The sequence below is a fragment of the Talpa occidentalis genome, unplaced genomic scaffold (assembly GCF_014898055.3).
Source record: "Talpa occidentalis isolate TD23 unplaced genomic scaffold, MPIMG_talOcc4v2.1, whole genome shotgun sequence".
Classification (NCBI taxonomy): Eukaryota; Metazoa; Chordata; class Mammalia; order Eulipotyphla; family Talpidae; genus Talpa; species Talpa occidentalis.
Genome location: NW_026555331.1, coordinates 17,015,681 through 17,027,690, shown reverse-complemented (window position 1 = coordinate 17,027,690; position 12,010 = coordinate 17,015,681). Strand labels below are relative to the sequence as shown.

General features: G+C 41.6%; 1 protein-coding gene across 1 annotated transcript in view; it reads left to right on the top strand.

Moving 5' to 3' along the window:
* The window catches only part of DEPTOR (DEP domain containing MTOR interacting protein), a 125,614-nt gene that overhangs the window by 44,410 nt on the left and 69,194 nt on the right, over positions 1-12,010 (top strand). The window contains exons 2-3 of the mRNA XM_037502253.2: positions 271-449; positions 2,417-2,540. Coding sequence (XP_037358150.1) covers positions 271-449; positions 2,417-2,540 — 303 coding nt within the window. The remainder of the gene's footprint in view (positions 1-270; positions 450-2,416; positions 2,541-12,010) is intronic.

Here is a 12,010-nt window from a genome sequence, read left to right as displayed (position 1 = left end):
TGGGAAAGAGCTTTTCTCACCCTCCTGAGAGGTAGGAGAGCTCTAGGGAGCCGAGGCTGGTTTTCTCACCCATTTTTCCTGTGTCATCTCTAGATTGGATGGGAGAATCACCTCCTGGATTCTGACAGTACGGAAATCAACCATTGTTAAAGATATTTGGTGGACACTAATGCATTTAGAGCTCCCATTCTGATACTCTTCTCTAGCAATGGTTTAATCATTTGTGTTGTCATGAAAAATCTGAAAGTGATTGCTCAATTTTCTTTTCAGGCTCAGGCTGCATGAAGAGAAGGTTATTAAAGATAGAAGACATCATCTCAAGACCTACCCAAACTGTTTTGTCGCAAAAGAACTGATTGACTGGTTGATTGAGCACAAAGAGGCTTCTGACAGAGAGACTGCAATTAAACTCATGCAGAAATTAGCAGACCGGGGCATTATTCATCATGGTGAGTGAGGTGGCACAGTCAAGGTACCCTGAGAGGAACAAAGAACTACATCTTCTTTTTTTTTTTTTTTTAAGATTTATTTATGCACACAAGAGGTGGGGTACAGATCAGAAGTGCAGGGTTGGGGGTGAGAGGATTCACCAGAGACAGAGTGGGGAGCAGAACAGGTGGATTGACTGAAATTCACTGCTGAGGGGAGCAACGGGTGAGCCAGGAGAGGTCTGATGCATCTTGTGGGTCAGCTCCCTGGCTGGGGATTGAACTCGTGCCATGCTGCAGTGGCTGCGGATAGCTTCATAGTGCTGCAACTTAACCCCTTGTGACACCAGGGAGACCCCCAGAACTACTTCTATTCCAGTACTGAATCTACCCATTTAAGAAATAACACATTTTACTTTATATGTCCCCTGTGTACCTCTGCCCAGTTATATTTCCTTCTTCCCTCCAAGAGACATTTTATTTCCATGGACTTTCTGCACATGCCTCTACCATCAAAGTATCTTCCTATTTTAATGTTTTAAGCTGTTAAAGAGATGCACGTTTATTCTTTTGCACCTTGACCAGCTCACTGAGCTTCATCCATGTAGATAGTGTGTATCTCCAGTTTGTCCATTTTCACTACCGTGTCCTGTGCCATGTGTAATTACACCAACATATCCTTATCCATTCTCCTCCTGATGGACATTTACATTGCTTCTAATTTTTTGCTGTTACACTGAGTGGTTCAGTAAATATTCTTGAACTTGTCCCCTTTAAATCTCTAACCTTGCCTGAGACTTTTTCCTTGCTGTTATTCTCTTGGGCAGCAATGTCCTTCCTTCTCGTTTTTGACTAATTTCTACTCATTCTTCAAAGCCCATTTATGTGCCACCTCCTCAGAGAAGCTTCCATATCCCAAAGTTAAGTGACTTGGATACTAGTGCTCCTCCTTTGGACTCTCAAACAGTCTCATCTCACCTTTTTCATGGCTTTATTACACCATGGTTTACTTACATGTTGACATTCCTCTTAATCTTTTTTTTTTTTTTTTTAATTTTTTTTTTCTATAGAGGCATGTTTTATTTATTTATTTGCTTGTTTGTTTGTTTTGTTTATACAAGCACTGGGTACAGTCAGAAGCGCAGGAGGGTGAGAGAATTCACCAGAGCCAGAGCGGGGAGCAGAGCAGGCAGAAGGACCGAAGGACACTGCTGCGGGGAGCAGCGGGCGGCAGGAGAGGTCTGCGCGCCATGTGGGACCCTCCTCCGGTGGCCAGGGAGCAGCCGGGGATCGAACCGGCGCTGCAGAGGCCCCGGGGAGCTTCGCAACCCAGCGCTCAACCACTGCGCCACCAGGGAGGCCCTCCTCTTAATCTTTATGGACTGCACTTTCCTTGAGAGTGAGGCCTACTGCAATAGCATGCTCAAAAACAAATTGTGGAATGGGCCTCCCCAGTGATGCAGTGGGTTGAGCGCAGTGCTTTGGAGCTGTCCACAGCCTCTTCAGCTCAGGTTCAATTCCCAGCCGGCCAGAGAGATACCCACATGGCACAGCAGACTTCTCCCGTCTTGCCCGCTGCTCCTCTAGCAGAGTTTTCAGTTGTCTGTCTGTTCTGTTCCTTGCTCTATCTCTGGTGATTTCTCTCATCCTCCAGTGCCTCTGGCCTGTACCCCAGTTCTTGTATAAATAATCTTTTTTTTTTTAAAAAAAAAAGAAAGAAATTGTGGAATAATTGATAAATTGAATTTTGTGATCCTTTTCATGGATAGTAATAATGATGGTAATGATGGTGTTAAAAATTCTGAGCACTTATTCTGCTCCAGGTACTGGAACAGATGTTACACTTTACATGCACTCAATCATATCGTAGATATTTGTGTACTTAGAAAATTAGTTAGTAAAACAATTCTCAGTTAGCATCTTATTTCATTTGAGTCATTAAATGTTTTTTTTTTCTCATTTGCCTCTTGTTGTATATTGTGTTTCAGTGTGTGATGAGCATAAGGAATTCAAGGATGTCAAGCTCTTCTACCGCTTTAGAAAGGATGATGGCACCTTCCCGTTGGACAACGAAGTGAAGGCCTTCATGCGAGGCCAGAGGCTTTATGAGAAGTATGTTGCATGTGACATTCCCTGTTGACGGAACTGAGGCTATTTGAATCTTTTATCATTTTGACTTCAGCCTGGCTCTTCCATGTGGGATGGTTACATAACTGTTCCTTTTACTATGAGAAAACTCTCTCATCGTTTGCTTTTCTCTTTTCCAGAAATTAAATTGATATCATAAGATCACCGGTATTCAAATAATGCTTTCCATATTTAAGTCAGCTTGCAAAACTTGACGTGATCTTTGCAGTGATGCTGCAGCCCTTTCTCTTCATAAAATATTGTTATTGGATAACTTGGAGGTTTAGTCTTGTCAGTGGCTGGAGAAGCAGTGTCAAGTACAGGGGAAGTTCACGTTCAGCTTAAGAGATGAGTGGTGAAAGAACTTCAGATAACAGAATGTGTAACAGGAATAATCTCTCAGCACTTTGGAAACATGAATATAATGTAACTCAGGAGTATTTGGTTGGTAGATCTTTGGTTTTTCCTTTCATTCATCACTTTTTAAGAAAACTGAACATTGGATGATAACATTATATAGGTTTCAGGTGTCCAGGGTTGTACATCATCATCCATTTATACTATATCATCTGCATATACTCTATCATGCTTGCCACCAAATATCTAGTTTCCATCCGTTGGGTTGGTAGATCTTGAATCTCCCCAGTGCTCTGTCTCTGAGCTGATCTTCTATTTCTGTGTTCTCTTTCTCATTCCACCGTACTTGCTTATTTTTTTCTTCCCAGTGTAACCAGTAGAAAAAGGAGTGCAGGAGTACTGGCAACTCTCTCCTCAATTCCAGCTGCCTCCCAAGGTTGCATGGAGTTGGAAATATGTCTTAATCACATAGCACCTACTCTACGATGGGTGGGTTGGGGCATGGAGGAGGGGTGCCCAGATCATCAGATTAAGGAGTATGATGACTAAGAGCAAGATTGGGTTTGAGGTCTACTTGTCACCTTCCCTTTGTAGACCCCGCTTAATTTTGCACAAGCTCAATTGCCCCAGACATACTGTCATTACAGCAATAGCTGTGATAGTAACAGTAATAGCCATTACTGTTACATTCTCCCAAACAGTAGAGTTTTTAGTTTTCAAATAAAGCTAGTAAACAGGATAAATATCTGTAACTTAAAAGAACAGCATTGAATCTGGACATACTTCTTTCAGATGATAAAGGATATTTTGGTTGCACGTTCCAGACTACAGAATTTTATTTTATTCTAGAAGTTCACAAAATTGATATCTATAAGAAAAATGTTGAGCTTAGGATTATCAAATGCTTTATATACTGAAACAGAGTTAGCTATATAAAAGAGGATGTAGATTTGAACTACACTTTTGACTTGCCTTACTAAAACAAATAATTGAAACATACATTTTAAGCTGACCTGGATTTCATCTTCAAGTGTAGAGACTTTGCAATTCAAATTGAACCTCAGCCTTATCATGGAGTTAAATCCCTCCTAGATTTGCTTCATAGAGAATTTAGTTTAGTTTTTTACTCCAAAGGCCTTGGTTTTCTCAACAGCAGGAGCTTCTGTCTCGAGCAACTGGTAGTCTATTCTGCTTAGGATGATAAACCTGATTGAAGAATTGGTTTAAAGATCTGTGTGTGTTCCCATTGCTTCCTTTATATTTTCTCTTCTTTAAGGATTGAAGAGAAATAGAAGGCAGAGACTGTATCCAAAGGGGAAAAGCCCTGTTGCGTGTTTTATCTTATCAGAAGTTCCTCCCCATGTGCCTGTCCCTAGGATCTTTTTTCCTGTTCCTCCCGCTGCCTGGCACAATAAATATTTGTTGAACGAACAAAGGACTCTGCATGCTGTGATTGCTCTGGACTGCTTGCTGAGCTTGTACCATGAAAGGGACTGGAGAGAACTTGCTTTTAATGACAAGCAGCAGTATGCAGAGTTTACCTTGTCTTGCCTTTTTGGAATTTACAAAGCAGTTTATACATGAACAGCTTTGATAGTCTGTACAATTCTGTGCACAGATTTAGCCACAGTTAGTTCCATCATAGAGATGGGGCACATGAGCTCAAGAGAGGTTCAGTGGTTGATGTAACCCTAAACCATGAAGCTAGAGTTCCAGAAAAAATGTCTCTAAGTATTTGGCTCCTTTTGTTCCACTTTTAGTTGAGAAGTGGTTTTCACACTGAGATCCTGAGTTCTGCAAATTGTCTCAAAGGTTGTGTCATAAATAGGTGTTAATTGTTTTTTAAACTTCAATAAAAAATACCTTCTAATACTATTATATATGCTGCTTTCGTAGTTTGCTGTGTTGCCCTGTTAGTTAGTGGCTTCAGAGAACCTTGAAATAATTGTTTCCTGCCTTCTTAGCTTATTTGCAGTGTCCAAAGATTGCAGTGAAAATGGATTAAAAGTTGGTGCCTTTTGCATCTGCTTATCAGAATGACATGGAATGATCTTAATAGTGTATCACTAATGTCAGGAACTGCTAAGAGTCTTGAGATTTAACTGACTTGGAACAAGTTTGTCTGCCACCTTGTCATGGTGCTTGGCAGAAGGCACGAGACCCCTGGCTTTGGGCCAAAGGACAGTAATAGCTGTGATAGTAACAGTAATAGAGTATCATCATTTTCTGGAACTAGTTCCCGAAACCTTTGTTCCCACAGTACAGCACAATGAGGACCAGATCACACCTACCTGGGCTGGGCTTTCATATTTCATAGGAACCCCAGGCTTGAGTAACCTGAATCTTTTGTAATGGTCTTGAAGCAAGCATGGGTTCTGACTCAGAGGAAAACATTGTCTCTATTGTACTGGACAGTAAACAAATCTGCCCTTTTGCTCCAGAGCAAGATACTGCCTTTATCTTCCAAGTCTGTTCATGATACAAACTTTCTTGGGAAGAAAGAATATAAGCTGTTAGTGTTTGAAAACTTGAGGTGAGAGTTCCTTGGAAAATTGTTTCCCAACAACTAAATAAAAATACACAAATTTGTTGAAGTTGGTAGCCGATCATTGGGGAAGCCATGATTATCTTTACCACTCCTGGTTTCTAGATTTTTGTGTTAATCAAAACTACCTTTCAGGTTTTTATTTACTGTTTAACTTCTAGAAGTAAATATTGCATTGCAAGTGTGAACTTACAAAAATGGAATTTTCTGTAAGATTTTGAGAAAAGAGATTGGTTGTTTGAGGTATTTTTAAACTGTGCTATTTTTAAAAGACCATCATTCCTTTTCACAGGGCATTTAGTGACAACTTTAGAACAAAATGCACTTGGTTTCACTGGATGTACAGCTCTAAGTAGAATCAGGGATTTTTTGACCTAGAACTATATCCCTGGTGGATGCTCCTGATTATCTCTTCTTTCTTTCTGTCTTTCTTTCCTTCCTTCCATTTGAGACCAAACAACTGAGTTCTTTTTCCCATCTGATACCTGAACAAGCCCAGGAAAGACACTGGAAGCAAAAGGTCAACCCACATTCTTGGGTCAAAGAATGGAGGAGAGAACCGGTGCTCTAGACCCTTCTCCCTGAAGTGGGGAGAAGCAGGTACTTGTGTGGGGGAGTACTGAGGAGGGGAGAGTCTAGAGGATCGTGTCAGCAGGATTTCAGAGAAATAGGAGCTGGTGGTGTTCCAGGAACTGCATTCATGCCCCTTTTTCTTCCAGTTTGGTCTTGACTGGAGCTGTCCTGTCTCTGGTGGGCATGCTCTTTACTATGATAATGATATTGTGGCTTAACCTTTATCTTCTGCATGCATCTTGGTCTCAGCTTGTCAGCCTGGTTTTCTGTGATTTAGTCTGCAAAAAAAGATGAACAGGAACGGAACAAGGATGAAGAACTTCTGGTTACCTGCCCTCCTGCTTGCCTGCCTGCCTGCCTTTCTCTCTTCTTCCCTGCCCTCCCTCCCTCCCAACCTCCCTCTCTCCGTCCTTACCATTTATGTTTTCTTTTTCTTTTTTTATAGCAGGCTATGCAAAGTTGTATTATTTGCCTGATGGGCTATTCAGATGTTTAATAATTTTCCCATTGGGGTCCTGGACTGAAGAGACTCATATAAAACAAACTCATTGTCTTATTTTAAATACTAACAAAAATTTATGCTGCCATTATTTCCAAATAACTTCTCTTTCTGAACACTGCCTTCTGAATTATAAGTGTGGTTTAAAGTGTACAAGAGAGTTACCTGCATGTTACAAACAACTGGCCCTGGTTTATCTCACTTTTTTTTTTTTGCTTTTTTTTGTTTGTTTGCTTGCTTGTTTTCTATTTTTATTGTAGTAACGTCAGCCAGTAGAAGAAGGGCCAGCTCAGAAAATAGCCTTATGGCTATTTGGTTCAGTTAGCTGAACTCAACCTTCTTTCCTGGCAACAGAACTAGTCAGTGTCTACGCCTAAGGACTGGGAAATTGGGTGGTGAATGCATCTGGGGACACAGCGCTATTGTACACACACAAAAAAGGAGAGGCAACCACTTCACATTGATCAAGATGGCAGTTAAACAAACCAAAAAAAAAAAAAGAAAATAAAAAGCGCTGGTGAGGATGTAGAGAAATCAGAGTCTTTATACATTGCCAAGGGAATGATGCACCTGCTGTAAAAAGGGGTAGGATGGTTCCTCAAAAATTACACATATAATTATCTTAGGATCTAGCAATTCCACTTCTGGATATGTGCTCAAAAGAATCACAAGTCGGGGGGCCTACCCTGGTGGTGCAGCGGTTGAGCACTGGGCTGCGAAGCTGCCCGCAGCCTCTGCAGTGCCGGTTCGATCTCCGGCCGCCTGCAAGGGTTCCACAAAACGCGCAGACCTCTCCTACCACACCCGCTGCTCCCCTTAGCAGTATACTTCATCAGTCTGCCTGTTCTGTTCTCTGCTCTGGCTCTGGTGAATTCTCTTACCCTCCCGTGCTTCTGACTTTACCCAGTGCTTGTATAAATAAATAAATAAATCTTTAAAAAAAAAATCACAAGCAGGGGTCTGAATAGATATTCATTCACCCATGTTCAAAATAGCATTACTCATATAACTGAAAGATTAAAGTAACCTAGATCATTTGATGGATGCATAATAAACAAAATGTGGTGTACATATGCAATGGAATATTATGCAGCCCTAAAAAGAAAGGAAGGTCTAACATGCTACAACATGGATGAAAACATACTGTGTAAGCCTGTCACAACTGGACAAATCTCATATGATTTCATGTCCATGATATACCTAGAGTATTCAAATTCATAGAAGTAAAAAAACAGGTTGCCGGGGGCTCAGCTAACTGACTCAGCTACCTGAACCAAATGAGGGCAGAGGGAGAAATGCGGGTATAGTGGGTACAGACTTTCACTTTGGGAAAATGGACAAGTTCTGGAGGTGAATGGTGGTGATAACACAATACGAATATGCATTATGCTACTGAACTGCATTCTAAAACTTGGTTTAAATGCTACAATGTTGTATGTATATTTTATTTTTTTTTCCCAAAGATTCATTTTATTTTTATGCATACAAGAGCTTGGGCACAGGCCACAGGCACGGGGGTGGGGGATGGGGCGAGAGGACTCACCAGAGACAGAAGCGGGAACAGAACAGGCAGACTGACCAAAACACACTGCTGAGGGGAGCAGCGGGCGAGCCAGGACAGGTCTGCTGTGCCATGTGGTAGCTCCCTGGCCAAGAATCAAACTCGTGATGCAGTGGCTGCGGTCAGCTTCATAGGCTGCGTCTCAACCCCTTGTGCCACCAGGGAGGCCCTGTATGTATATTTATCACAATAAAATGAATGAATGAATGAATGAATGAATGAATGAATGAATAAGAAAAATCTAAAAGTCATAAGAGAAAAATAGGAGTGGGGTCAGTCTTACCAGAACACTGGCAAGTGTGAGCAAGACAAAAGCAGGGTGATAGCTATACCAGGCCAGATGCTTTGGATCACAGGAATTAGAAAGTGAGCCTGGGAATGGTGAAAGCAGCAAACAAAGGCAATGAGTTAAATGCTTTTGGTTTGGCAAATTGGGAAATTGAGACTTGCTTACACTACTAACACATCCAGAAAGCCTGGGGAGCATTTCAAACCCTGGTTTCTGGCTCCAGAGCCCATGATCTTAACTACTTTTCTGTCTGCAACTTCTACTTCCCAAAACCTCTACAGTTTTTATCCAAGGCTGTAAGCTCCACCACCTGCCCTGGCCTCTAGGAGGCTGACCTTTGGGCATCACTAGAAAATGGTAAATGATAGGCAGGTTAAGAGATTTTTCTAAGGGGCTAAGGAAAGTGTTCCTTACATCATATCACAAGTCCTTGGGTCTGGTTTTGGAAATGACATTATTCATACCATTTCTATCATGCTGTCTTCTATATAATATATGGCAATAATAGTAAAACCGTGTTGACATGCAAAACAGACTGCAGGCCAGCTGTGCTTGTCAAAAGTCCTCAGTCCTAGATCATCATCTACAGATTTCTAGCTTGGCTTGATTATTTAGAAATGACTTGATTGAAAGATAAGCACATTGCTGCTTTAACCATGAAGCAGATTTATTGACAGTCGAGATCAAATCTATTGGTTACTTCTGCCAAGTTTCCCTGATTCTGTGTAATTGCAGGGTTATGAACTCAGCATCTGTAACACTGATTTTGCCAATCATTCTCTAGTTACTTTTCAACTTGGTCAAATGGAAAAACCATTTAAAATTTCTGGAGTGAGAGAGGCATACATCAGTGTTCTTCCACTTGCTGAGACTTTTAATCTTTCTGAGCCTCTTTTCATCTGTAAAATAGGAAGAAAACGCATAATTCACATACATTTTTATTTTCATTTATTTATTTATTTATTTATTTTATTTTTTAAAAAAGATTTATTTATTTATTTTATACAAGAACCGGGGTACAGGCCAGATGCGTGAGAAGGTGAGAGGATTCACCAGAGACAGAGTGGGGAACAGAACAGGCAGACTGACCAAATACACTTCTGAGGGGAGCAGCGGGCGTGACAGGAGAGGTCTGCTGAGCCATGTGGGACCCTCGCCGGCTGGCCAGGATCAAACTGGCACTGCAGGCTGCGGACAGCTTCACTGTGCGGTACTCAACCACCTGTGCCACCAGGGGAGGCCCATTGTTTTGAGGACAAAATGAAATAAAGTTCAGTAGCCTCCCAACTAATGTTGGACATGTTGCAGTTCACCTATAAAAGGAAAATACATACATTCCAAAGTATCCTGGTATTACTCAAGTTGTGGAAAAACCCATGCCTTTATATACTAGAATTATATTCTACATGGGCGATGCCCAGCTTGTATCAGGACATCCCCATTTATCCTCCAGATCCATTCTCAACCTGCCTGGTGTTCCAGGGGGCTCACTGATATGGATCCATCAGCAGGCACTTTGCCTTTGACTGTCAGTGGAGGAAGTAGTTGAAGGGAGGAGGGTGAGAGGAAGTGTTTATTCCTCTGCTCCCTCCCCTCTCTTGAATGCCACAGTTCTAGTCAAACAACCTTCTTGCACCTACTCCCTTTGGCTCTGGAAACTGCTCTCACCATAATCCTCAGGCCTGAGAGGTTAAGGGTCACTGCAGTCTGCCAAACTAGGAGTTTCACAATCCCTTTTAGTTTCCTTTAATCCTTTCCATAGCCTTTGTAATTCTTTTTTAATTATAAATTTTATGAGCCCATTTGCCTGTCCTTTTTGTAGTTTCCTGCTAGAAACCTGACTGGTAGAGCCTGGGAACTGAAATGTGTTGTCAACTATTTCCTTGAGGGAGCAGGTAGACACCATCACCCACACTCTATCAGTGGAAAATCCACCTGCTCCTCGGTTCCTTTTTTTTTTTTTTCCTATGTGTGTTTCATGGATTGGTTGGAAATGGCACAAGGAAGTCTCCATGAATACTCTTGTTTGAGTAGGTAGGATGGTTGGATTATAATGAATTATTTTGGCTCCTTACGCTCTGCTCCTCTCTCAATCACCCTGTGTTCTTGGTACAAAAGTCATCTCCCCAAGGTGACAGTGCTTGACAATCAGCTCTTGTGGTCATGGACTTTGAGGCCACACTCAACTTTAGAACCTCATTATCCAGGATGTAGCATGTGCCAGTTAAATGTTTGTTGAAAAGATGAATAGATAAATGAATGAATGACATTATTATTTAGGAAAGAAGTACGTGGGCACACTCTTTCTCTCTATCTTAACATATGGAATGGAAAGTAGTAGGTTTTGCTATTCTAAGATCACTGTTCATATTTATTCATTGTGGTTCAGATCATCATTCAACGGATAAGAACAGCAATCACAGCTGTGATATTAACACTTCTGGGCTGCAGACATCATTCTAAGTATTTTTCATGCATTACTTCATTTAGTTCTTCCAACACCTCTAAGAAGGAGAAATTTTCACAATCAGTTTACAGGTGAGGAAAGCAAATTTGAGATGAGTTAAGTAACATGCTTTCAGCCTGCAGTTTCTAAAGAGCAATGCTGGTCAAAAGTCCCTCCCAGCTGACTCTTCCTTTCTCTACAATTGGCATTAAAAATTAAAAACATGAAATTCCTTGAATGAATCTGAACAAATTGAATTCCATCTCCCATGTGCTTTGAATCCAGCAACTCTTCCCTCTGGAAGAGATTAAGAACTCAGAGCCTTTTCTAGAGGAAACAGCACTCGTTTGTTTTTAGTGCTGAGATTCTAGAGTAAATGGATCAGGGGGCTGGGGCTGGGTGGGGCAAAGCCTAACATTCTGTAACAAAGGGGAAACAGAACACACACAGAGTACAAGAAGGGCCAGATCCTTCAGACCCAAGTGACACAGATGGGAGGAAGCAAACTAAAAGTGGATCTTCTAGGATAGACCAGCAGCTGGGAGGTTTTTGTTTTTGTTTTTTTTTTTAAGATTTATTTATTTATGCATACAAGAACTGGGGTACAGGCCAGAGGTGTTGGGGATGAGAGGATTCACCAGAGAGAGTGGGGAGCAGAACAGGCAGATTGACTGAAATACACTGCCTGTGTATTTCAGGGGAGCAGCGGGCGAGACAGGAGAGGACTGTGTGCCATGTGTATGTGGCCATGTGTGTACACTAGCCAACTAGTATATGTGAAGTAGTAACTCATTGTGATTTTAATTGGCAGTTTCCTAAAGACTAATGTGACTTCGATCCCCTGGCTGGGGATCGAACTCATGATGCAGTGGCTACGGATAGCTTCATAGGTTGCGTCTTAACCCCTTGCACCATCAAGGAGGCCCAGCTGGGAGTTTTTAAGGGAGCAGCGGGGTTTTTTTTCCATTACTAGAGGCTTTGTATAGATAGATAGAGCCTCCCTGGTCTTTAAAGGTAGAGATGCCTTGGTCTTTAAAAGTAGAGATGTTTTTCAAGAGGTGTAGTTGCTATGCTGTTGATCTTACTTTGTTTGCTGAATGCAAACTTCCCTATTTAATTACAGTCTCTTCACACAGAGTTGGGGCGTGAAAGCAAGGGCATTATTCCACCAGATGGAAAAAGAAC